The following is a 25,583-nucleotide window of genomic DNA, read 5'->3' on the forward strand; positions in this document are numbered from 1 at the left end:
AGGCTGGCTTCAGGAAAGCAAGACTCTCCATTGTTTTAGGGGTTCATGTAAGTGCCATAGAGTGTGTAAAAGGTGGAATCAGAGCCTGTGCTTTCCATTTTCAGAGACCTTCAAACTGATCTCATAGTTATTTTTGTACAACTTCTTTTTAAGTACCTTTCTTGACTGCAGAATGACTGCTTGAAGCCCTAACTAATAAAGGTATTTGTAGACATACTGGTAGTGATCTAGATTATCTAGAGATCTATAATCAACATTTTAAAATATATTCTTTAAATTATTTTCTTTAAATGATTTGATGTGAGTACTGCTTGTCTTTATGACTTCTGCTAAAAATTAGATTTTTTTTTTCTATGTGGCATATTTTTTTTTAATTTTGACTTTGTCAAAATCTCTAAGGGAGTGGGCCAAAACCACACAAAGGTTATTACACAAAAGGCTTTCATGTCAATAGAAAGAATGGCTGCAGAATGTGTAAATGGCAATATGATGCCAGTTGCAGAACTGCAATGGGCTGTTAGAAAACCCCCAAATAATTTTTTAGCACTTTTTTCTTTTTTATTAATTGTGGTTATTGCAGATGCTACTGTAGTAGGTAGTTAATAGAGATTGATTTCTTGTCAGTGTCTTTAAATACTAAAGTCTTCAGGAAAAACGAATTTTTAAGCTGGTATGCCTACTTATTAGCATGAATGATTGAAATAGAAGTGCTATGTAGGATAGTTATTCTTATTAATGAAATTCACTGGATTTTCTAGTTTTGTGTCTGATTTGTCAGTGTCCATACCATCCTTTTAGGTATATAATTAAGGAAAATTAATAATTATAAGAAAAAATAGCAACTTGAGTCTGATCAATTATATCAGGCTGTTTTCACCTTATCTATTGGTGCAGGAAAAGGTAGGTGTGTGTAAACACTTAATTTCACTGTCTCCTGTGCCAAATGGGTGAATAAACTGACACCTGCAGAGCAGCAAATCCTGAGTCTTTCAGACTGAGCTGAAACCATAACACATGATTAACTCAAATGCTGGGTATCCTGATTTTAGCTAATATCTTTTCCAGGGTGCTGCTTTTAAAAATGAATTAAGTGTGCCTACAATGGTTTTTTAAATGGTGTTTTTTTAATTTCTGACTGTATTCTTTTGAGTGTGGATACTATGCAAGTGAGTCATATGTGAGTAATATGTTTACATCATATGGAGATTAAGACAGTAGTCAGTGGAGATAAAAATAATAGTGCAGCAGCACAGGCAAATACACAGTAAACAGAAAATGCAAATACATTCATTGATTACTTATGAACGCATTTGGCTTCTACACATGTGGAAGAACAAAATGCAGCCCATCCAGGCAAAATATAGTGCACAGCAATTTAATTTCAGTTGGTTTTATTTTTCATCACTCAAAACACGAAATAGAAGGAAGTATGCTGCAGGGGCTGGAAATGGGAAAAATGCGTAGAGTTAAAAAAAAAAAAAAGATATTTTGGACATACCTTCCAGTCCACTGCAGAACTCATGTTGTTCTCATTCATTTCTCCAAGCACCCAGGGGAAGCTTTTTTGATCAAATCCAAGAGTGGTTATGGGCAGTGCAGTTATGCCCAGACCATGTCCTGGCTTCTAAGAATCAAGATTAAATCACTGCACTGTGCTCTGTTCATGCTCTGTTCCTTCCTGTGAAAACCAGAGCACAGGAAAGTGGAGGATGATGTGAGTCTGGATGGCTCAGGAGCATCTGATATGCTCATGGGAATATGGCCACAACAGGGCCTTACCTTGGATTTAAGGACTGGAAGTCTCCCAAGTCCCACACTATGAACATATGCTGTGAAACTCTAAGTGCTGCTGTGAGGTGCAGCCAACAGCCTGAGTTAAAGCACACATTCTCTGGGGCTGGCTAAATTTTTGGTTTCCCAGATTTCAGAAATTTCATCTGCTTGCACAGTCCACAAGTGCATCCAGAGAGCCTGTTTGCTGATTGTGCTTGCAATAAATTGACTGAGAACAAAAGAAGACACAAACTGACAAATCAATGTATTTTATTCTGATATTTTTTAAAATGCGACCTTCTTTGGATGATAAATGGAATCATTCTTTGTATCTTTCTAAATAGTGGCTAGATACACACTCTGTCTCTTAGAAGTGCAGTAAATCAATAAGAATGTCTTAAATTTAAAATACATATTTTAGAGACACATTTTAGACAGTAAGAGCAGAAAGTCCTCAGCTGTGTGCCAGTTGCTGTGCAGCAGCATGTGACACAGCAGGCAGTGCTGCTGCAGGTGTGAGCCTGCTTCTCCATGCTCCAGTTTCCTGTAATTATTCCACCAGTGTGTGGGGGGGTTTCTCTATTTCCACTCTTCCAAATGATATAAACCTGTAGCTCTCAAAGGACTGTACTAATGTTCCCTTGCGCATTGTGTAAACCCCAGAGAGCTGATCCCTGTAATTTTCTCTAGCAGGGGTTTGGCCAAGGATGACTGGTTTCTTTCTAGCCCTTGTGTAGGGGTTTGCTTTCTGCAGAAAGTGATGGGGAGCAGACTGGTGCTCAGTGGTGGAGCAGGCTAGGAGTGATGTATAGACCTAGATCCCAAATCTTGGAACAATTTAGATAATTGGTCTGTTACTGTGGCCCTCTCACCATCTCTGATAAAGCACATTCAGCAGAAGCACATATCTGAAAGCTGGACTTTGACAAATGCTGTCTTTCCCCTTAAAATATAAAACTTTGATAATTGCATGAGGAATATAAAAATATATCCCCAGTCTTTGTATCAATGCTGCTAAGTCTTGTTGTCTACTGAGCAGCAAAGGCTGCTGAGTAGCAAAGGCTGCTGAAAACAAGTTTTCCCTCTTTACTCTCATCTTTTCTTCTATGCTAGAGTTACTGTTAAACCTAGAAACTTGGAATAAAACTATACTTTACAGCTACCACCAAATTTAATTTGTTTGTTGGGATTTTTAAAAAAAACCCAAAAATTTCCTGGCATTGTCCCATAAAAAAGGTCAACTGGTAGTTTAAAGGACAAGAAATGAATTTACATGGCCCCTGTGCAGTACCCCTAATTGGGTCCATTTACCTGTAATGGAAGCTTAAAATATTGCCCCTTTTCATAAGCAGTGTCCTCCCAATATTGCTTTCACTCTGCAAGCTTTTCTACAGCTGCTTTAAGTTAAAACTGTCCTTAATGAAGATAGGAATAGTTATATACCATAACTCACTGAAGGCTTTAGAGGATGTATGCCATACTGCTCATCAAACAAAATTTTCCACTGAGGTGCTGCCCTCTGCTTTCTCTACTGTGTTTTCACATGATATTGAAACATAGCAGCTGTTTTGGGACACTTTTCTGTACTTACAGGTTGATTTAGCAGTATGAGATAAACCTGGAAACAAAATAAGACAAAAAACTCTTTGATGTTTTTGGTGCAGCACCATTGAAACCAAAGAAAACAAAAAAAGGATACTGAAAATGAGGAGGAACTTGAATTTCACTAAAATAAATCTTCATGTTTTTCAGTCTGTGAGAATCAGTCTTTTATTAGACATGTATGAACTTGACTCTGTTGTGACTCTGGGCATGAGCCTCCTTCTTGTGTTGCCTTGAAGCAGAACCCAGTATTTGGCACCCTGCACTGTCCCATCCCCAAGCACCAGTGCTTGATGTGCCATCTGCTGCTGCACAGTACACACCTGTCAGCAGGGGAGCAGACCTTAGAAAAAGTGTGCATTATGAACATTCCATCAGCATCTTCATAACTGTCTGAAGATGCATAGTTGGTTGTGGTCATTGATCCAAATAATTTGTTCTAAATGTTTTAAAGTAAATATATCCAATTAAGTTTGTCCTTTTTTGCCTAATCAGAAATTCTTGTGGCAAAGAAGCCTATTGGTGATGGTTTAGTAGAGAAAGGGTTTGTAAAAATATGAACGTATTTCCAGCCAATTAAAAGAAGATATTTGATTAAAGGTATCTTTCTTACATCATTTCTTTCAGATATAGAATCATATTGTCAGTGTCCTTGTGTTTTACAGACACAGAAATTTGAATTTGGCCTCTATAATGATACATTTCCAATAATGGCATAATAAAAGTGAGCCTTTTTATTCTCATTTCCATAGTGTGTATTACTGTTGGCCCCTGTAGGGGAATAACATATGAATATCCACAAAGATTGTTTCATATCTGCCTTCATTTTACCAGGGGGAAAATATATCTGTTCAAGTGCTCTATTGCTCTGACTTAATGAAATCGAAAGTACTGCATGTTATCAGAAATTTGAGTATGTTTCAGACTAATCTAGGCACACTCCAAAAATTCTCAGCATCCTTACATATGTTTTGTGCCCCTTGTACAACAGATCAAATACATTATTCAAAGCTAAGTGGCCTACATATCTATTCAAATCTATTGCTTGCTATTTCTTCCACTTCCAGCTGCAAAGCTGAAGGACTCTATCTCACAGGAGTATGCAATGAACCCAAGTGGTTGTTTTTAAAAGCTGTTTTCCTTTATATGTATGACAACCTAAAGAAGGTCTGTGCCATTCAACCATTTTTACTTACTGAGCACTATGTTGTTAAAAAAGCAGTGGTGAGAAAGCTGCATCAATTTTTGCACGCATCTTTTTGCTTTAGGATATCAGCAGTGTAGTTGGGTTGTCACGGTCCCTGGATGAATTATTCAAGCTCTTGACATCAGAGATTTCTGCTTGCTGATTGGCTGGTGCTGGGATAATAAAATCGTTCCACAGAAAAACAGTGGAGAAGGATGATGGCAGTGAGACCAGCAGAAGTGCTGCTTCCAATACAGCTGGCTTTGTCTGGCTGTTGCCTCTCTGCAAGAACCTATAAGGATGTTTTTAAGGTTTGGCTTCTTATGAATTCTCAGATAAGAGATGGTGGAGGGATTTTTGTAAGAGGCTTGCATTTCCAGTGAGGGAAAGAAATTGGATGGTTGTTGAAAAATTACTTCTGGCTGTATCCTAAAGAAACGCTGCACAGGAGAGAGGGATAGAAGCCACAGCAGCATCCACAGCAGCAGCAGCAGTGCTATGGCTCACTGTAAAGGTGCTGGTGGCAGAAATGTGCTGTCATTGAATGTGCTTCCTGAATTCTTTCAGTGCCAGCAGGGTAAGTGATGCGAATGCAGAGCTGACAGTCCTTGTGAGTGGGGAGAGCATAAGGAGCTGTGTGACACACAGGTTTTGTGGATATAAATAAGCAGTACCTGTGCAGAGAATTTAATCAATGAAAATAACACCATTGCTTTCAGGTATATTTTTAAAAGCATATTTACAATAGAATTTTAAAAATCAATGCACTTCTTGTGTTATGTTGAGACATAGATTTTACAGTGGTAAAATCTGTTCCTTTTAAGCCTATACAAAATAAATGCTAGAACCAAGGAAACTTTATTTAGTGGTTCCATTTGGGCTCATAAAAAATACATTGCTCATATAAATTCTCTTGAAGCAGGTTATTTAGAAGGGCTATTTCTGCTGTTTGTTGGTATGACTGAGACTCTGTGTGTCTTCTGCTTGTAAAGTGTCTCTTTAGAAGCTGGAAGCTGGTTGTCTGATTTCCAATTTTTGTCAGAAGACTGTTTCTTAAATCATCAAGATGCACTGGAACTACAAATTATGGAATAATTTTTCACTCATTCAATTGATGAGAAGTTTAGCTTCTGAAGGCCTGGTTTATTTCTTTTGGCATGCCTTTTTGCATCAGGGTTGCTGGGGAGATTTTTGCATTACAGAGGTGTGAATTAAGGCAGAAATTGATTAATTCTGTGTGTACTTGATCTCTATCCCTACACCAATTCCCACACAACCCGATGGAAGTGTGCAAGTACTTGCATGGAAGTTAATTTGGCTACCTGTATATGTAATTACAGATCACAGCTGACATTTACTGTGTTTCAAAAGGAAAGCTTACTCATGGTTAGGAACTGTGCAATGAGAAGTCTGTTTTTCAGAATAAAGAAACAATTGTCACGTACAAAGTCAAGACACCTCCCTGCAAAAAACAGTCAGTGTGGAATGAAGCGTGATGCAGTGTCTTAGTGACAGTTTTCATAACTTGCCCATGACTGCAACAAGTAGATTCTGAGTATGTAATAAATTTTTACAAAGTCTGTAATTCTGCCTGCCCAATGATATAAAAGGAAACTATAGAATGCAGAATTATTTTCTTAGGCATAAAGTGTGGTAATCTAGCGTGTGATAATCTAGTAGTAGATGTTGGTGAGTGTAGGTATCTTTTTTCCCCTCTTGTATTTCTTATATGAGAGGTGGTATTTATACATAAAGGAAATATTCCTGAATTATAACGCACAGACATTTTTTGGGAGCTTGTATATGGCCACTGACCAACTGAAGATAACATTTTGACCTATGTATCCTAATTGTGAAGCAGCATTGTGTGAGTTTAAATTAGGGAGTTTATTGCTAGGAATGCAACAAGCTTATTCCAGAATTTTAATGGGAGGTAAGGAATATTCCATTTTAATTTTACAGCTGTAGAATAGGAAAAGTGCTGTTCAGTGCTGCACAAGTTATGAGCAAATGCTGGAGCTAAAATTAGATATTCCATCTGTAGGTTTTGGGATATGTGCATGTTCTTATGAAAAGTAAATATCAAACAGAAATTGTATTTATTTGAATTTTCTGTTGGGAAATGAAGGTGTTCACTTAGAACTGATGATGGTAATAACATGATTTATTTTTCCATGAAGTAGATGTTTCCTCCTATTTTTGAAAGAAAAATCTCCATTGTAAATAATTGAATACCTGTGCTGTGAAATTATTCCATGTGTCAAAACTGATTGCCCACAAGAAAGGGGCAGGACTTAGTGAATTGCTTATAATGCTGGGATGCTCTTCCCTCCACTGCTGTGACCCTTGCTGCTGCAGCTGGAGGAGGAGCTGGAGGAGCTGATTTGGGAGCTATTTTTATCTGTGCAGCTGGCAGCTGCCCCGCAGGGACGATGTGACAGTCAGGGAAATGCTCCCTAAACCAGACAAGTGCTTCAAGACAGGGCCAAGGGGCCCAGTCAGTAGTGATGTAGAAACTGCCTGGACTAGCTAATGGCTCCTTCCTGGCAGGATCTCCCAGGGGACAGCTAAGTTTGATAATGCAATTTCAAATCTTTAATTCAACATTCTAAACATTTTCAAATACATATGCTAAGAAATATTTTTTTTTTCTAAGTCCCTAGCTGACTTTCTGCGTAAAAGCAGCTTGGCTGTGGGAGATGTGGGTTCTAGTTAAAAATTATAGAGAAGTTGTAGGTGCTCAGACCTTGGGTAAGTATAATATGGCTTTAGAGCTCAAATTTGTCTTGACATTTAGATCTTAAGTTGTGTCTTTCTCTTCATTAGCTTGTTAAGACCTGAACTTTGCTGTGAAACTCTTCAAATAGTCGGATATCAGAACATTATTGTAACAATAAGAAGTATTTCCTATGAGTATTTAGAGGCAAAATTGGCTGTCTCAATAAAATATAGAGTTATTTCTGGCAAGTGCAGAATACATTTGTTGTCAGTAGGAAATTTTACTCTTCCATCATGTAAATCTGAAAGTATCCAGTGATGTCTAATCAAACTGATTTCCTTTTATTCTCAGATGAGCAAGAGTCAGTGCAGAAACGGACTTTCACAAAATGGATCAATACTCATCTGGCTAAGGTAACACATGGCTTTGAATCTTTTTTTTTTTGAAACTCAAACCTTTTAATCTATGCCTATACAGCCCAGGAGTATAGAATATGCCAGATTTCTCTGGGCACTATTTCCTGAAGTTAAAAAAGGATCCTCCTCATCTGCACACTACTGGGGATGAATCTCAGTGTGGTAGTGATCAGCTGCAGAACTGTGAGTGCTGTTCAGAGGCAGCCACCCAGCCTCTTTGGCCAGAACTAGGTAGCACAGTACCTGGTACTTGAGCCAGAGGAAACATCTGAAGGTGCTTTCTATGAAAGGGAAATACTGGACTTATTGCACACAATATATTCAAATAAAACTTTAGTCATGTCTTGTGCAGTTTGATCTGGTGACAGACATAAGTAGTGCTTCATGAATCCAGTGCTGAATTAATTATCTGATGCATTGTGAGATTTGTCATCAAACTATTGTTCCTTCCTCTTAACACAACTTAAACTCCTGGTCTTGCCTTTAGAAGAGTAAAAAGACAGTTTTAAAGTATTAAGCTACAACTGGTAACAACTTTATCTAAGCAGTGAGATTTCCTGGACTTTTCACACAACACACCTCTAACCATAGTTATCAATTAGTCTAATAAATTAAAAATTTAAACTCCAAGAGCAGCTTTTTGAAGTGTGCATTTTTAAGCCTGAAGATTAACGATCACTAAAACTGAGTAAAGAATAGCTGTAACAGCACTGTTTTAACTTTTGTGTAAGGCAAAAAATGCCCTCAAAAATGAGCTGAGCAAAGCAGGAGGCTCATATAATGCTGTATCGTGTGATTTGATCTGGCAAGGCAATATGGTAGAGCAGCAATATTTTACATTGCTGAAGAATGTAGTGGGAGAACTTACTTTGAAATTAACTATACTGGCATTGTAAAATTCCACTGCAAGAACAAAGTTACCTTCAGGACTTCTTGGCAATGGATTCTCACTGGAAATGAGGTCTGTCCCCATATTGTCTTTAAAATAATTTGGAAGAGGCCCTCATGTAGGAAACAACTTAAGCACTCTGTTCTGTTTACTTTGAAGTTAAAAAGCATTCAGTGTTTGCTAAAGCATCAACTAAGGGGGCTGTGAACGAGTGTCAGAGGAAAAAACTCTTATTTCATGTTCATCTATTTCTGAATTGTGTTGTGTCATTAATAATAATCTGATAATTATGGAAAAGTAGAACTGTTAGGTAGGTTATCTATAACATATTGTTAGATATTATGAGCATGTGTGTCCATATCATGATAATTCCCTAGTCTACAGACTAATCCTTGGCAAGAGACTAAGTAGTGGTGGCAGCCACTAAAAGATCTTGCCGTGGGTTGGGATTAGTGAATGTTTCCTGCTGTGCTAGTCCATTTGGGCCATGAGAGCTTTTGACTTGCATGATTTTAGGTGTGTAGTTCTCTAATGGGCCTGATACTGTAAAGACTGATCAAACACATCCAAACCAGGCAGTTCTGCAGTGACACCCCTGACTTTTAGGTACCTTCCAGTTACTTGTAGTAACTGATTTTTCATCGTTCACACTTCACCAGGAAAGCTGTCTGAGATACTTTTATTGATGGCTTTCTGCATGTTTGCCTCACTGCCTAAGATCATCTGGCTCTGCTTCCCATTTTCACGGTTATGCTGCCGAAGGGAAGCACTGTTTACAGAAATTAGACTCAGTTAAAGTGACCCATGACATTCAAATTCTTAGGTGTTTAAAGCTTAAACTTTCAAAACTTTTTTAGTTACGTTTCTGGAAATATGTAAGTGAAAATGTTTTCTGAGTTAATCACACCTGTAGGAAATACAGGTGGGTCTCTGAAGTGCCCAGTATTCCCCTTGCACTTATGTTCTGACTTTTAACTCAAAATTTCAATATTTGGGCTATTTGAGTTTTGTAAAAGGTTGTTGTGGTTTCGATTGTTTCAAAAGAAACTGGAGATATGCAAGATCTCTGTCTGGAAGCCTTTGAAATGTGATACGGAAAAATCCTGGAAGGAGACCCACTTTTAGGCAGCACTGTCTGCATTCTGCTCTCGTCTTTGACCCAATATAAAGTGGAGCATCTACTAGTCTAGTACCTAGTGAGGAACACAGTGAAGTGCTGGCCTAAACTGAGAGCAGAGAAACAGCAATAGATGCTGAGCCAGGGGAAAAAGGGGTAGACAGGGGGAACATGATTTGAATTTTGCCTTTGTGTCTCACCATTGATCCAGAAACAGTGTGCTACATTTGACCCAGTATATGCATTCCAAATTCTCAGTAAATTCATGTCAAATTGTCTCTCTGTCTCTTGGCTACTCTTGGAAAACTCTGTATTTCTTTCCTTTCATTGGCATTTTTGATAATCTCATAAAATTATAAATTGAAAAAGGAATAGGAGGAAGTAAGAGAAAATGGAAAACTATAATTAGGGTATCTGTTACTCCAAGTGCCATGTCCATCTAAAGAAATGTTTCATCTTAAGTGAGATTGAGGGGTTTTGAAAATAAGTACTGCATGAAATCTCAAAAATAGGAGAAATTAATGGTTTCTATGCAAAGATTGATGGGGTTTTACTGTAGTGATTTGAAAGATGGTTTAGAGGTAGCAAAGGAAAGGAAACCACTCAGGTAGAGTTGTCATCCTTACACTGTGTTGATTGAGTAGAGCAAAGGTGGATCTAAGAAGGAGTAGTTTCTTACATTGTGAGAAGTAGTGATTTGAAAGAAATGGAAATACAGAAGTGATTTGATTATTTTAGGTAGAACCAAGACCAGTTCATAGCTTGGGAACATAAAGCAGTATGTGATTATTTGTCAGGGTTTGCTAGGAGCAAAAAATTCTCCCCTGCTAATCTGAAAGCTCTTAGTGTATATTTTTCATCTAAAAAGTCATGCTCTAATTGAAACAGAAACTAATTCAGTAACTAAGACTGTCAGTTACATTTAACCACTTATTTTTGGCTATTTGATGTTAGGAATAGGTTTGAATATATGGATACAAATAAATACTAATGAGCAAAATAGATAAATGAAGTGAGACTGTTGCTGAAATTTCTTCACCAAAAGGGGTTGTCAGGCACTGGAATTGGCTGTCTATGAATGCCAGTGATGATTGAGTCATCATCACTGGAGGTGTTTAGAAGAGGTGCAGATGTGGCACATAGGGCCATGGCTTAGTGGTGGACATGTCAGTGTTAGGTTAAGGGTTGGACTTGATTTTAAAGCAATTCTCCAGCCTAAATGGCTTTATGATACTATTTACTGAATTTTATGAAAGGCAGTAGGAGAAGGTATGAATTTTTTATTCTCTTTCACTCTTACAAGAGAATGCTACCTTTTTAAGATTAAGCTATGTATTTCAATGTTCTTTCACAAGCAGAGGACAAGTACATCTTGGCATTAATTATGGGACAACTCAAAAGATGGAGGTGAAACAGCCTTGGTGCAAGCTGTGGCCTCACCCAGAGGGGATGAAGAGCAAGGAAGGGCCTGCAAGTGTGCTAACTAGCAGGTAGTGTGATGCAGCTTCATTTGGGGCTGTTAGCACGAGGCTGCATCTGTCCCTCTGCTGTTTCCCTAAGCCCAGCTGTCCCTGTTCTGTGATTCTGAGCAGTAATCTGGTGAGACTCATCAATTGGAAATCATGTTTTCTCTGCCAGCCAATTGCAGAAATTGGGTCATAATCTTTGAAATTAATGTGGTCTAATTTCTGGCCATCCTTTTGAATTTTTGTGCATCTGTGCAGTTCTACTAATGATAAATGCGATATGCATGTGTAACAGGACAAGAAGTTTTCTGATTCCATATAATTTATTCGTATTTTTCTATGGTTGTAGAACTGTTTTTCCTCATCTCAATCTCAGCTTCAAAGTATAGACATAATTTGAGTATGCTTCTAATTATCTATTGAAGCATCTTTTCAAAATCTAAATTTAAAATACAGAACAAATTTACACCAAATATTTCAAAAAGGAGACATTACTTGCATTCAGAACGGCAATTGCTTAAATATTTTTTCATTTCACTACCTATGCCAATTTTTGAGGTAGGGGATTAGATGAGTAAAGAGGATGAAAAATATATCACCTTCTTTAACAGCTAAGGCATGTACTTTTTATTGCCTTTCTCACCTTTCATGAAAGTTTGGGGAAATATTCGTTTCAAAGTTTGAGACACATACTGTAAATTGGTTTAAACCAACCAAACAACAGTTTTGTTCCCAGGTGTAGGGATAATTTTAGTATTTGTACTCACCAAAGTAAACTCACTGACAGAGTGAACAACAAATACCTACTGGAAGAAATTGCTATTAATTTTGTGTTTCTCTTAAGAGGATGCGCACATATAAAAAACAAAAGCAGAGGATGGATATCAATTAAAAATAAAACTAAGAATGGGTGAAAATTTTTAATTTTATTTATGGAATATTTATATCATGATGAATTAAATCTGGACATTAAGCCTCATATTAAAGCTTTTAAAACTGCAAAATTATATCTTTCATAGCAAAGAAAGGAAGAAAAAGAAGCAGGTATATCAAGACTGGGAGCTCTCACACACAGTGCTCTCCATGAACTTAGCTGGTTTTTAAAATTTAAATGTAACTTGGTCTTTCATGAGCCTCCTCAGTTTTCATCTTTTAACTGAGTCTGGTCCTTTTGGTCTTTTTCAAGTGGGAAAACAGAGGCTCCCAGTGTCCTTGTCACTGACACAGAAAAAAAATAAGCTGCTGTTGACCTTGACTGCATAATGAGGAAAATCTGACTAGTATTGTCCTGCTTCAACAGTTACTATATGTTTGCAGTTAGTATTGCATATAACCTCTTATGTTAAACCATGAATGTAAATTAATTTGGGCAATGAAATTAATCCTGCAAAACTTAGGACTGAGTGCCTCAGCTTTAGTAATTAGAAGAGTCACCAACAGCAAGGACTGTGAAAACATTCTTATGGATTTAGGAAGTAAATTGTGCCAGAGAAGGGGTCCAGCTATTAGAGAGTAATGGAAATTTCACATTGTCCTTGCTGTTCTCACAGAGTCAAATTCAGCAGTTGCATAGATTTGTTCCTATTTGTGCATGTGGATAGATCTTCATGCACTTTTCCAGCAGTCTTTGAAAGATTATTTGAAAATTAAGGTAGCAAAAATAGCATTCAATGTCTGCATTGGCATTCATTATGATGCAGATGCTGTTATTTGTATAGTATGATTTATTCATTAGAGCAGTTAAGTGCTGGGTGTGAGGAAAAGATTGCTGTAGAAAATATGCAAATGAGAAATTAAATGCAGGAAAAAGTCTTGCAATAAAAGAGTAAAGCTTAGCAAATATATGTTTGTTCCATATCTGAAGTTTGGATTTGACAAAACTTATTTTACTGCATACACAAAGAATTTCTAGAGATTGCAGGTCTACTAAAAATCTTTTTTTGAGGCTTATCAGTCAAATTTTTTTTATATGTACCAATGTTCAGTTCTTTAGATTATTCAGAATATTTCCTGGAGACTACAGCAAATTAGACAACTTTTAAGAGCAACAAGTTTATGCAAAGCATTTCTTCCACAGTTTGCATTTATGATCAGTTCTAAAACAGTTTTTTAAATAAATATTTAATATTATAAAAATCTAGTTTATTAGCCTTGAAGATTCGTTCTTATTTAATTTGTATTCCTCCTACAGATCATGTGAATTTACATGTTCTGAGTGTGATTCCTTCCTTGGGACATGACTGTTCCTAAATATCATTATTACTATAAACTGCACTATTGTGGTTGGATAAACTGCAATAAAGGAGTCTTTAGTAGAATTCATGCAATGCAATATGTAGCAGATCATTAATCTGCATTTGCTGTTTTTCTTTCTTGAAGAAGCTTGCAAAAAAGCTTAATCAAGTACTGAGGCACCTGAAATCATAGTGAGGACCACCTTACAAGTTGGTCAGATTTAATGTCTCATTATTCATTGAAGTATATTCTGACTTTTGCCAATACATTTTGTTCAAAAAGTTTATAATTGAAGGTTTTTCTTTACTATTATAGGAGAATTCTTTGCACAGGCTTTCCAACATTCAAAACAGAGTGTATTAGGATCATTGCAGCTGATTGCATTGCTAGGGCTATACCCTTAAGTGCAAAACACCAAAATCTGAAGTACATTCAACATTTTAGAATAGCAAAAATTTAAGTTAGTTTTCTTTCCTTGCTTTTACTGATTTACAATTAGTATTTTGGCAGTGCATTAAGGAACTAAGTGAAAAGTTGTTAAGTCTGAATCAATAAAAAGTTTTCAATATATTCTAAGTGAATATAGCGTAAAAAAGCCCCAAAACTTTCTTTTCTGGAGGCTAAAGAGTAATCAGTGTTTACGTTCATCTTTCACTTCATTTGACATTATATGTGCAGTCAAGGAGTAGGTATTAACCCATTCCAACAGAAGATGTGTTAATATCAGTGGAGGATCTGCTAGAAAACATTTCAGTAGCTTAGGCCATGCTGTGCAGTGGTCCATGTATAATAAATAAGTATGTATGAACTTCTCAGTATCAGCTAGCATGTGTATCAACACGGGGAATAAGATTGAAATCTATACTTGTGTAGAAGAGGACTCTTTTTCTATATATGCCACTAGAAATATAACTCAGTGACTGAAATAATAATAATCATCATGCCATGCTTATGTGCCCAAAGTAGAGTAGTTAAAAAAAAAAAAGGTGATTTATGAAATGTGATGAGAGTGTAACCTCCTTGTAGTTAGGTGTTAACATTTTCAGGGTAGTGTAAAGCATTATATTACATAGCATATTACTGAGAACGTTTCTGGCAGTCTACATAAATAATAAAAAATAACTAAATTTCCATATTAGAGGGGTCTTATACAGGGCATCTTGTGACACAGGTATTGTATCTGCCTTCTGTTCCAGTTTTATTGGTGTAAAGATCCAGTTTTATTGATGTGACATCCATGGTGTGTGCTGCTGAACACTTTGCAATTATGCCACCTTCCAGCAACAAAAAGTGCATTTCAGCTTGCTGACTTAAGGACAATTGTGATTCTCACACTTCAGAGCAGGAGTTCTTACCAGCTTTGTTGCTTGATGGTTTCTTTTCAGCTTTTCATCTTATTCAGTGCTGTCTCTACAGCTGTTTTTCCCCAAACCAATGTTTGATTCAAGTAGCAAGCACTGTAGATGTTAATTTGCTTGGGATGCTTTCACTGCCTTGCCATAGCACCAAGCCTCAGTTTGGGTGTAAATCTAATTTTTGTAGCTTCTGTCAATACCACTGAATACCACCACTGTGGTGGTATTCTGTCAAGACCACCGCTCTGGTGGTTCAGAGCAAGAGTTTGGCCTGGGTAATCAGAGGCTTTAACTACAGAGTGAAGCTATTCACTGGGGAAAACTGAAGTGCTTCCCAGACTTGCTTTGCAGATGACCTCCAGATGACCTTAGGCTTCATGTTGGGATGAGACAAATTTTGACTTCCACCTTGATTTGTGAGTAAGGATACTAAAGCACACAAGTGAGAGGAGAGCTGTGTTATGCTCAAAAAGGTTGTCTACCAAGCACATTATGGGCACCAGAATCACGGGGTACTGTAAATCTCACATACCCTTCAAACTAAATGTATCCTAAATTGCCCTCTCTAAGAAACCCATCTCTCTTCATTGTTGTAGAGTCAATTTCAATAGACAAACCTCACTACTGGGGCATTTGGATAGGTGTTTTTTTCAGGCCTTAACCTCCTGTTGGATTAGGATGGCAGCTGCTGTAATCCTCTTGTCTTTATGGCTGAATTACTTTAGCACATAATTCTTCAGTGTTTTGTCATGTGGTAATGCTGATAAAACCAAAGCTGCTCCAAGCTTCAAACAGGAAATGATAACATAGAAGGTGAGGAAAATTAATTGCATTTGTATCAACTGCCTGTGATGCAAGACTGGGACAAATTAATCTTCAGTGACCCACTTGCTTCATTGATTTCTTTGGTGTTATATTAAGGAAGAACATGATCCAAGGAGGAACATTATCTATAGCTTTGCTAGGAAATCAAAAAGAACTATGACTTAATACACCCTCATAATGAGTTGTAGTGCTACTTTATTTTATATACATGAAAATATAGGCTCTTCTATTAGTGTGACTATTAGAGCATGTCAAATCTGAGATGAAGTCTACTTCCAGCAGAGTTCTTTTTTTCTCACTTTATGCCAAAGTTATGTTTTATTGAAATAATATTTTATCCAAGCTGATTTTTTTTTTAATTTGGGGAGCTGGAATATTTTTTCTTTCTCCAAATTTGTTACTGCAGTTTTACCTTTTCAAAAGCAATGTTTCATTTATTAGATTCATCATTTCAAATTTCTATTTCTACACAAAAATGTAGATAGAAATAGGTAGAAGAATAGATAATTTGTTGTGCAAGCACTTATTTTAACAAGTACCCCAAAAGTAAATTATTAAACGTAAAGTAGTTTCAAGAATTTTGTAGTCTCATTGTAATTGTAGTGAATGAACAGGTATTAGTATTATTATCATTATTTGTATTATTATCACCATCATAAGGCTTATGAATTCTCACAAGCTGATGGATGTTGGAGGATGCCTCTTCTATTTGTCAGCTGAACCAAGTTTAAACTTTTTGTTTCTGGGAGACATTTTGTGATCATTAAACTACTCACCAGCTGAGTCATAATTCCACAAACTGGTGTGCATTTAAGAATACAGAGTTTTATTATGTGACCTTGTTATTTGAAATTTCTAAAATATAATCTGTTTACATATTTTTGAGTATTGTCGTTGTTGTTCTTGTGTAGGTAAACACATTTGGTTAGCAATTTGTCTTAAGTAGGAGCTGAGACAGTGCTGACAGCACCCAAAGCCTGCAAGGCTGGAGGAGAGAAAATACAGCAACTCAGTGTAACAACTGTCAGCTGTGAGAAGTGGCAGCATCACTCAACCTGCTCTGCTACTCTAGGGATTTTCCCTTCATACAGCTCCTCCTATTGCTTGGAATGAGAGAGTGAAATTTCTGTGAAATACTTAACACAAGGGAAATAATCTGATGGGTTGAAATGTGACTATAATAGTACATCTGTAAATTGTGTGTGCTTTGTAGAACCAGAGGCACCTGTTGGTTTATTTCTCTGCTTGTTGCTGGGGGAAGGAGGTTTTTCTTTTGTGTTTTCTTCAGTTGCAGAAATCCACAAAATTTTACAGTCCTGTGGCAGAAATGTTAATAAACAATGTGGTGGCAAAGCAGTGGTTAAAGGATATGTTGAGGTGAAAAACTATAAAATACAAAGAAGGGGACCAGCCACTCTCTTTGGGTTTCTGTTCATGAAGACTGATATTAGGGTGCAGTACTGGTGAGCCTTTATGATATCTGAAGCCTTCTCCCTTTTCAGCGCAATCCTCCCATGCTGGTGAATGACCTGTTTGAGGATATCAAAGATGGGGTAATGCTAATTGCCCTTCTGGAGGTTCTTTCAGGGCAGAAGTTGGTAAGTTCTTCCTTCTACAAAAACTTTCTTCTTCTTTATACAACATTGTTGCATAACTTCTGTGGGGTACAATTTTCTAATAAGTTTCTATATTTCTCTACTGTAACAAAACTTATTCCTTCATAGGAAAATAAGGTTTTCACTGAGTAGATTATCTGATTACACAGCATTATTACATATGATTGCAGGCATGCTTGATTATTGATTATTACACATTTTTATTAATTTTGCCATGTAGCTCTTAAAAACTTCTTACTTGTATTAGTCTTTGCAGTTCATCTGGGTTTTGCTGCTATGACAAAATCAGGGTTTAAACTGCAAGTTACTTCTGTGCATCTTGGAAAAAATGAGGCTTTTTTCTGTTAAATTTATTGCTTTGACTCAAAAAAACCCCTCAAACAAGCTCCTCAAATTTCATGGGGGCCTATATCCATTTGCATTGACAGTTGCTCTGCTACTGTAAAGAGCCTTAAATGATGCCAAATGGCTTTTTCACAGCCAAGTTATGTAAAGAGAGGATGGTGTGCCCACAGCAAATAGGCTGTCTTTTGGGAGGCAAGCTAGTTTTGTGCATGGAGGAGAAAAATGAAATTATTTTAGCCCAAGGGCTGTGACTTTGCCCAAACCAGCTCGCAGATCAGGTGGCAGCATCTGAAGAAGCAGTGTAGTCTGTTGTTTAGCTGGCTTCAGGCTCCTTCACATACAGGCAGTTTGCTCTCATTTCGTATTTCACCTCTGTTTTGATTGCAGGTGAACCCCAAAATTAGACAATAAATCAAACTGCAAAAGTGATTTTACTGTGAAATGGGATAAAGCCGTACTTTGCAATGTGTTTCTGCTCCATTGAAATCTATCCCTTTCAGTTTCTGTTAGTCTGAGACAGAAAGCCTCCCTCTTGTGGCAAACCAGAAGTAGTAAAACAGAAAAAGAATTTTAGTGATGGCACCTGTTACAGTGAAATTCGCTGAATTGTATCCTGCCTGTATTAGTTAGGGAAAGACAAGAGACATTCCAAAATAAGAATAATGTCCGGTAAACTTAAAGGTTATGTATACCAGCATATGATATCCTGTAGTAACTGCAGGAGAGATTCAGAATTTATTGTAGGCCTTTGTTAAAGCCATTTGTAACATCATGAACACGAATTTAAATTACAATAGTTGCACATTTGCATTACAGTATAAAATTCCATGGGGAATTTAATTCTACTGTCCAGTATTAGAAACCTAGCATATGTTCTTGATTGAATTTTTGAAAATCTGTCTTTTTTTAGCCTACATGTCTCAAGTTCAGTGAAATTCATTCTTTATGGGAATTTGGCTGAGGTTTTAATTGCCAGTAAGGTACTAGAGAGATAGGATGAAAAATCTTAGGTAAAATGTCTCCATTGAAGACTGATTTTAAAATAACAACAATTTTGACTTACACATTGCAGGCAAAAATATTTCACTGAGAGAATGTTGTCTTCTCTCAAATGCATATATGTATGTATACACACACATATATATGTGTGTGTTTGCATGTGTACAAAAATAGTTATTTTGCATTGGGAAAAAATCTCTTGGATTTCATGATGTTTACGGACTGAAGCCAACAGTTTGCATCCTGAGATTAAGACATATGTAACTTTTTTATAATGGCATTATCACACTTGTGTCCCCTGTATCTGTCAGTCCTCCCTCTGATGTACATGCAAAGGTACAAATCAACAATTTCACTGTTCCAAGGAGCATTTTTATAAAGCCATTGACAATAAATCTGAAAGTTCAGTTTTTGAAGCAAACAGGCATAAATCTGATTGGAGTTTAATCTGTTCTTTCTCTTTAAGCCTTGTGAGCAGGGGCGTCAGCTGAAGCGAATTCACTGGGTTGCCAACATTGGCACAGCTCTAAAGTTTCTGGAAGGTAGACGGGTAGGTATGGTAGCTCTTAGCCCTGGTTTTACTTTGTTTTTCCCTTTGTCTCCATAACGATATTATTTGTATCCACCCATCTGGTTTTATTCTCCAAAATTTGAGCTATGTATGCAGTCTTCAGTCTCTACACAATATCTAAAAGCTGCTGTAGAGTAAAAATTGTAAGGTCCAACACTAATATGTGGCAATGCATAGGGTGAAGCTTGTCTTTTTTGGTTTTTAAATTAATAATCAATCACCTTGGAGGATTTTCTTTTTTTAATTTTTTTTTTAAATGTGCTTATTGACTCCTCATGATCTCTACTTTCCTGTGCTGTTCTCAGCAAAGAATGAACGTCAGTTCAGGAGAGACACTCAATTATAATTTAAAGAATAGATTTCTGGTTGGTCTTCACTTGATTTTACATGTGAAAAATCTATTCCCTGAAATTACAGATATGAAAATTTAGGGAATATTAAAATTTAGTTTTCATACAGATATGAAAACTTATTAGCTTGCCAGGACTTCAGTCTAATTCCTGGATTTATTGTGGTGCAGTTGGTGCTGTGGCTGTTTTAGAAAAAAAAAAATAAATTTAACAAAAGAAGAAAACTTAAAACTCATTTTCATCTAGCTTTGAATATCATAAAAAAGCAATGTATTTCTACCCTTTTTTTTTTACTTCTCTCTGGATTGTAATGACTCAGATCTGGATTTTTTTCTTTAGATTATAGGTATTTTGTCCCCTAATCTCTGCATTTTACTTCAGTGTTTGTCAATGCAGATGTTACACCTGATGAATTTTAAGTCTGCACAATACTGTTCACTGGGATTTGTTGGATTTTGGCACTCTTTCCCTGCCTTTGACTCTCTGACATATAGACCTAATTGCAGCTATGTTATATGGGAAACCATCTTAGCAGATGCCTGTAAAAATAAATTGGAAAGATTTTAAATTGAAAATGTATAACCAAAGCAAAGAAAAATATATTTCTGATGCAAAAGTCCATTTTAGCTCACAATCTACCTACCTGAGGAAGTATAGTTTGTTAATACAAAGCATAAGGCAAGGCTGGGGTGAAGAGCAAAACAGCCACACTTCCTTAGTTTCCATGTCACAGCGTGGTGGGTGACCCTTCTTGGATCCCACAAATATTATAGCAGTGCAGCTGGAAAACTGGCCCTGCCAAGGATCAGGAAAGATTGCCAGAGCTCTGTGTTTTTCCCTGCTATCTCAGGATTTTTCTGCGGACTCATCTTAGTAGTTGTATTAATATCCTGGATTTTCTTCTAGAGGGAGTTGGAAATATGCAGGCTGTCAGCAAATCAGGGTGGCCAATAGCAGTGTTCCATAAGCTGAATCCAACCCAAAGGATGCCTCTATCCATCCTGTCACCCTTCTCCTCCCAGAGGAGGTGGGGATACTGTTCAGACAACAAATGCCCTTTCAGCAGCTGGATGCCATCCCTGGGTTGTAACCAAAGGGCAACAAACACAGACAGGATCTCCTTCCTCTGTGGGCTCTCCCATGAACAAACCTTATTACACTTTTAATCAACTTCCTGTTTTCAATGTCCAAAGAGACTTCTGCTAACACTCCTGTGTTCTGGTTTGAAAGCAAAGCCAGTGAGAGACTCCAAGTCAGAAATACAGTTTATTAGGAAAATGAAAACCAAAATACATGCAATAATACAAAAGAAAAACCAGTGACAAAGTCAGAATACAACCTGACACCCTGTTGGTCTGGGTGTTGGTAGCAATCCAGTTGGATTGGTGGCTGCAGTCCTCCTGGAGTGGCAAATGTGGTTCTGTTGGAGCAGTGATCCTGTAGAAGGGGTATGGTCTTCCTCTGATGATCCAGTGGAGAAGACAGTTGTTCCTCTGGCAATCCAGTAGAAAGACTGACTGCTCTGTCCCAAATCCCAGATTATATCTAGGTGGGGATGCTTAACTCCTCCCCCCTGGGCAGAGCATCTCACAATGGGCTGATATGATTCTCTGAGTCATGTGGTGGGTCCAATAAACAGAAATGGCTCCTGGAAGGTGTTGTATCTCTGAGTCATGAGGCAAGATATTGATGGGCCCATTAACAGGAGATAAGGAAGAAGCAATGCCCTTCCTGGTCTTCAGCAGCTCTTGAGGATGGGAATAGAATGCATCTTAATATTGTAACCTAGGACATCCTGTTACACTATGAACTACAGCTTACAATTAACAGATACTATTCTGGACAAAATTGGCTTTCTTTTTAGTTCTGGATCCATCTTAATGGTGTATAAAATAAAGGTAACTCAATAACTAGGCTAGATAGACTGTGCTTCTGTGAACAGTAGCCTAATCAGAAGCTTTAGCTGAGTCCATGTAAGTCTTTTCATTTGTGATAGATACTAAAATAACCTCACTTTCTAGAAAAACAAAAGCTTTTCGTGGAATTGGTCCAGCTGAGAGAATGAGGTATATTTTTTTTTTAAGATAAGGAATGGAAAATTTTCCTTATTGACTGGTGGAGGAACTGGTAATGTCATTTTTCCTAGAGTTTTGTCGACTTCTTCGTGGAGAGGATTAAAAATGTGAGCTATAGGGACTTCTGCTGTGCCTCTTCCAAAGCAGCCTGTGCAGATTTAATTTGGAAAAAAACTTAGAGGTCTGGACAGCATTTTGTTTGCACTTGACATTATCTGCTGGATTTCCAACTGCTTATTCAGAAAAATACAATTATTTCTCTGTTTTGGAGAGACAAATGAGGTTGCTTGAAGTCATTCTCCATCTTTTCTTTAGACTGCTCACCAGGGTTTATCTACAACCTTTGTCCTTGGACAGGCTTGTGGTAGATGGGCACTTTGGCAGTCATTCATATTCTTATCGTGATTGGTGTCTGACTCTTAGTTTGGCTGAGGAAATAGGTACTAACAAAGCTGCTAACTTTCCAATATTACTTTTTTTATCTCATTTCCTAGAACATTATCTGCATGTTTTTTTCTTTAGCATACGTTTCTCTCTTTTTTTCCATCTATCTTATGAATTTATTTTAGGGTGATATTTTATTCAGACTGTAGATTAGCAGTTGAGAGTTAATAGTCATGAAATCTGTTCCCATTTCTGTTGAAAAACTTAATTTGACCTTGGACAACTAATTTTTTCCCACTCTATTTTTAAAAGAGCTATTGTTAGGCTTCTCTCACAAAGGGGCCTTAATCAGTGGTTGTGATATCCTTTACAATAAAATGCTCTTTGCAGGAGAACCCTAGTATTCTTTCTTCCCTTTTCTTTTTTTATGCTTTTTCCACCCCTTTCCTTTTTACATTTTTATTTTTAAACTCACTTTTCTTTTTTTATTACACGTGGTTTAGAACTTTATCAATAAACCCCTGCATAATTTAAAATCTGTTGCAGAGTATTTAATTTGTTCTCCTGATAAAATTTTATTGTAAGATTGGCCAAAAATGTGCTTTCTTTACATTAAAAATGGATTAATGCATTTACCTAAAAATTAATCATTTAAAGTCTATTTTTGTGTCATATTTTTCCTTTTGCTTTTCATGCTAGTCCGTATACAGAGGATCTCCGGTTTGTACAGTGTTTCTATCTAATTTTTATTTTTCTTTCTGCTTGAAATTATTTTTTCTACATATAATAGCATGGATCAGTCTTAAAAGTTTTCCATTATCTGCAAAACCTTTCTAAATGTGAAAATATAATTGTCTTAATGTGAAATTGCACTATTGAATATTTGGGGTTTTTTTAACTGAGAATCTTGTTTGATTGCAGAAATGCATTTCAGATATAGAACCTATTTGAAATGCATTTCTTTATTGCTATACTTTGTGTGTGGTAGTAACACATTTTCTTTTCTGTATAGATTAAGCTTGTCAACATAAACTCAACTGATATTGCTGATGGGAGGCCTTCTATTGTGCTTGGCTTGGTGTGGACCATAATTTTGTATTTTCAGGTACTAATTTTTTTGTACTTCAGAGTCACTTGCTCAAACAATTGTTCAGATCATCACTTTATATGAACTGATGTAGTTCCAGGCTTTCACTGTAGCTAAGTCACTTTGTCATTTGCTGAGGATGTGATCCTGAATGAAGCAACAAGTGATGGTGCTGCACATTGCATAAAATTAGATGCTTGTCTGTGGAATAGGTTGGTCTTTGTCTAGAGCAGAGTTCCTTCATCACTGAAGCATATTCTTCTGCTTTCTCTAAAGAATACAACATAGCAAAAGTGGAAAGTAATAGAATTGTGGATTCTTGGTTCGAGTATCTTCAGCGGCCTCAGTGGTGACTGTGCTGAACAGCTAATTACGGTGCACTGGATGTCAGTCAGTAATTATTCTCAGACCATACATTGTAAACATGGTGATTTCACTGGCAGATGCAGGTATTTGCAAGGATGAAATTTAGCTGTGAATCATGTAGATTGAGAGAGGGTTGAATTTGTAGAGGAAAAATCACTTGCATTCTGTTGAAGTTAGGTGGGAGGTAAAACTGGCTTCTAAATCCTGTCCATATGGGTTAACAAAGTGAGTCACTGTTCAACACTCAAAATAACAACTAATTTTATTGCTCTTCTTTATGGGGTTCTTTGGCTCCCTTGTGATGTCTCAGGGATGCTGTTCTCCTCAGCACCAACCACTTTGATGCCTTTGTAGTTCGGAGTTCATCAGAATAAAAGTTAGTCAGAATGATATTGACATTTTAATTTATAGCTCATTGAAATGAAGAGAGAAAATCGTGTTTCTCAGTCTTACTGAGACTCTAGTTCTCTGCATAATTTTTGTCATTTTTTGACCTTTCCTTTAGTTCTCACAGGCAGATACATAATTTTAACATGATTGAAAACAGCAATCCACAAGAGCTGTGGTTCTCATTCTGGCAGACTCATTTTGTGATGTGACAACTTTGGATTTTAAGAGGACAGCATAAAAAAAATCCTGCAACTTCCTCTGGATATAGCTTTATCATGTTGAGGAACGAAATTGTTAGTCAAATTAATGTTCTTGAAAGAATCAAGTTAATATTTTCATTTGATGAAAAGCATAATTACCATTTTACACCCTCAGCAAGCACTCTTAATGCCCTTTGCCTGCAGTACATTCACTATTTCATCACAAGGTACCTCTAAGTACCTTTTTATACAATTGAATTTATGCCACAACAGTACAACAGGAAGTAAAAAACTATCTAGATGAGGTCACTGCCATTCTTTAATTGAATGGCACTCTTCTGAAATTAGTAGATTATTTTATAATCTGAAGTTAAACTACCTGTAAGGTATTGTCTTCTGTTGTGATGATAATTTGCTATAATAGATAATATGACACACTTGTATATTTTTCTAGCTGTAGGATGTGAATTCAATAATTCTTAGATGCCTTGTGCTTCTGAATTTAAGACCATCACCTGGGCACATTAGCGTTTCTACAGCTCCTGTAATGTATGCTTAAATAAAACACAGTTAATTATAGCTTCTACCCAACTTTATTTAGACAGTTGTATTGGGAAATTATTAAAGAAACTGGTGTGAATCAAGAAGGTTATCTACAAAGAGTTCATTCACATTTTTTCCCCTGCAGATTGAAGAGCTTACAAGCAACCTCCCACAGCTGCAGCCCTTGTCTAGCAGTGCTTCTTCTGTGGAAAGTGTTGTCAGTTCAGAAACTGCAAGTCCCCCAAGCAAACGGAAGGTGGTAACCAAGGTCCAAGGAAGTGCCAGGAAGGCTTTATTAAAATGGTTACAGTACACAGCAGCAAAGTAAGTAAACTACAGATTAACTGATTTTATATTTTAAGTGAAAGCTTTTTGCTCACATTCTAAGCCCTCTTAGTCAGGGATCATCCTTTTGCTCTTTATTTATATAGCACCTTCTTCTATATATAATTATAGATCCCCTCACCACATTCTTTTTGACAGCTGAGGCTGCTAAATGTTACCACCATACAACAAATCAAGTAATAATTAATGATTTACATTAATTTTGCATGCAATCATATTTTATAATTTGTGACTAATGAATGGGATTATCTCTGACAGAATGAGGAGCTAAAAGGGGAATTAGATGTTTGAATGACAGTGCATTAGTCCTGCTGCCAAAACTCTTGGTGTGACACTGCCAGTACCACTCTGATTAAGCATTCCTCAGTGAAAGCTTGGAGGAACAACTTGCTGTTGAAAGGAAAGTGGTGAAAAGTTATGTATATCCCTCTGTAGTTTCTTGATACATTTTAAATATTATTACACAAATTGCTGAATCTTCATTTTTCCTAACCCAAGTTATTTTGGAGTTATTTCTTGCTATGTCTAGTTAACTTAATAATTTTTTCCTTTATTCTGTAAGATTATCCCATGCTGTTTCAGCTTTCAAAAAGGCATTAACCCCCTCATAAATTATATCAAAAATACTGTAGTAGTTTGATAGTTTCCACACTAAGAAAATCAGAGATGTAAAATAACATGGATTTATTTGCTCAAATTAAAGAATCACTGCTATTTCAAGACATCAAT

The 25,583-nt window shown here is 36.8% G+C and overlaps 1 protein-coding gene across 1 annotated transcript in view; it reads left to right on the forward strand.

Annotated features, from left to right (window-relative positions):
* The window catches only part of SYNE1 (spectrin repeat containing nuclear envelope protein 1), a 280,833-nt gene that overhangs the window by 33,038 nt on the left and 222,212 nt on the right, over positions 1-25,583 (forward strand). Inside the window, exons 2-7 of the mRNA XM_058801698.1 lie at positions 7,632-7,693; positions 17,086-17,181; positions 19,010-19,093; positions 22,623-22,643; positions 22,936-23,028; positions 24,655-24,833. Of these exons, the coding sequence (XP_058657681.1) occupies positions 7,632-7,693; positions 17,086-17,181; positions 19,010-19,093; positions 22,623-22,643; positions 22,936-23,028; positions 24,655-24,833 (535 nt within the window). The remainder of the gene's footprint in view (positions 1-7,631; positions 7,694-17,085; positions 17,182-19,009; positions 19,094-22,622; positions 22,644-22,935; positions 23,029-24,654; positions 24,834-25,583) is intronic.

This window comes from Ammospiza caudacuta, chromosome 3 (assembly GCF_027887145.1).
Source record: "Ammospiza caudacuta isolate bAmmCau1 chromosome 3, bAmmCau1.pri, whole genome shotgun sequence".
Taxonomy (NCBI): Eukaryota; Metazoa; Chordata; class Aves; order Passeriformes; family Passerellidae; genus Ammospiza; species Ammospiza caudacuta.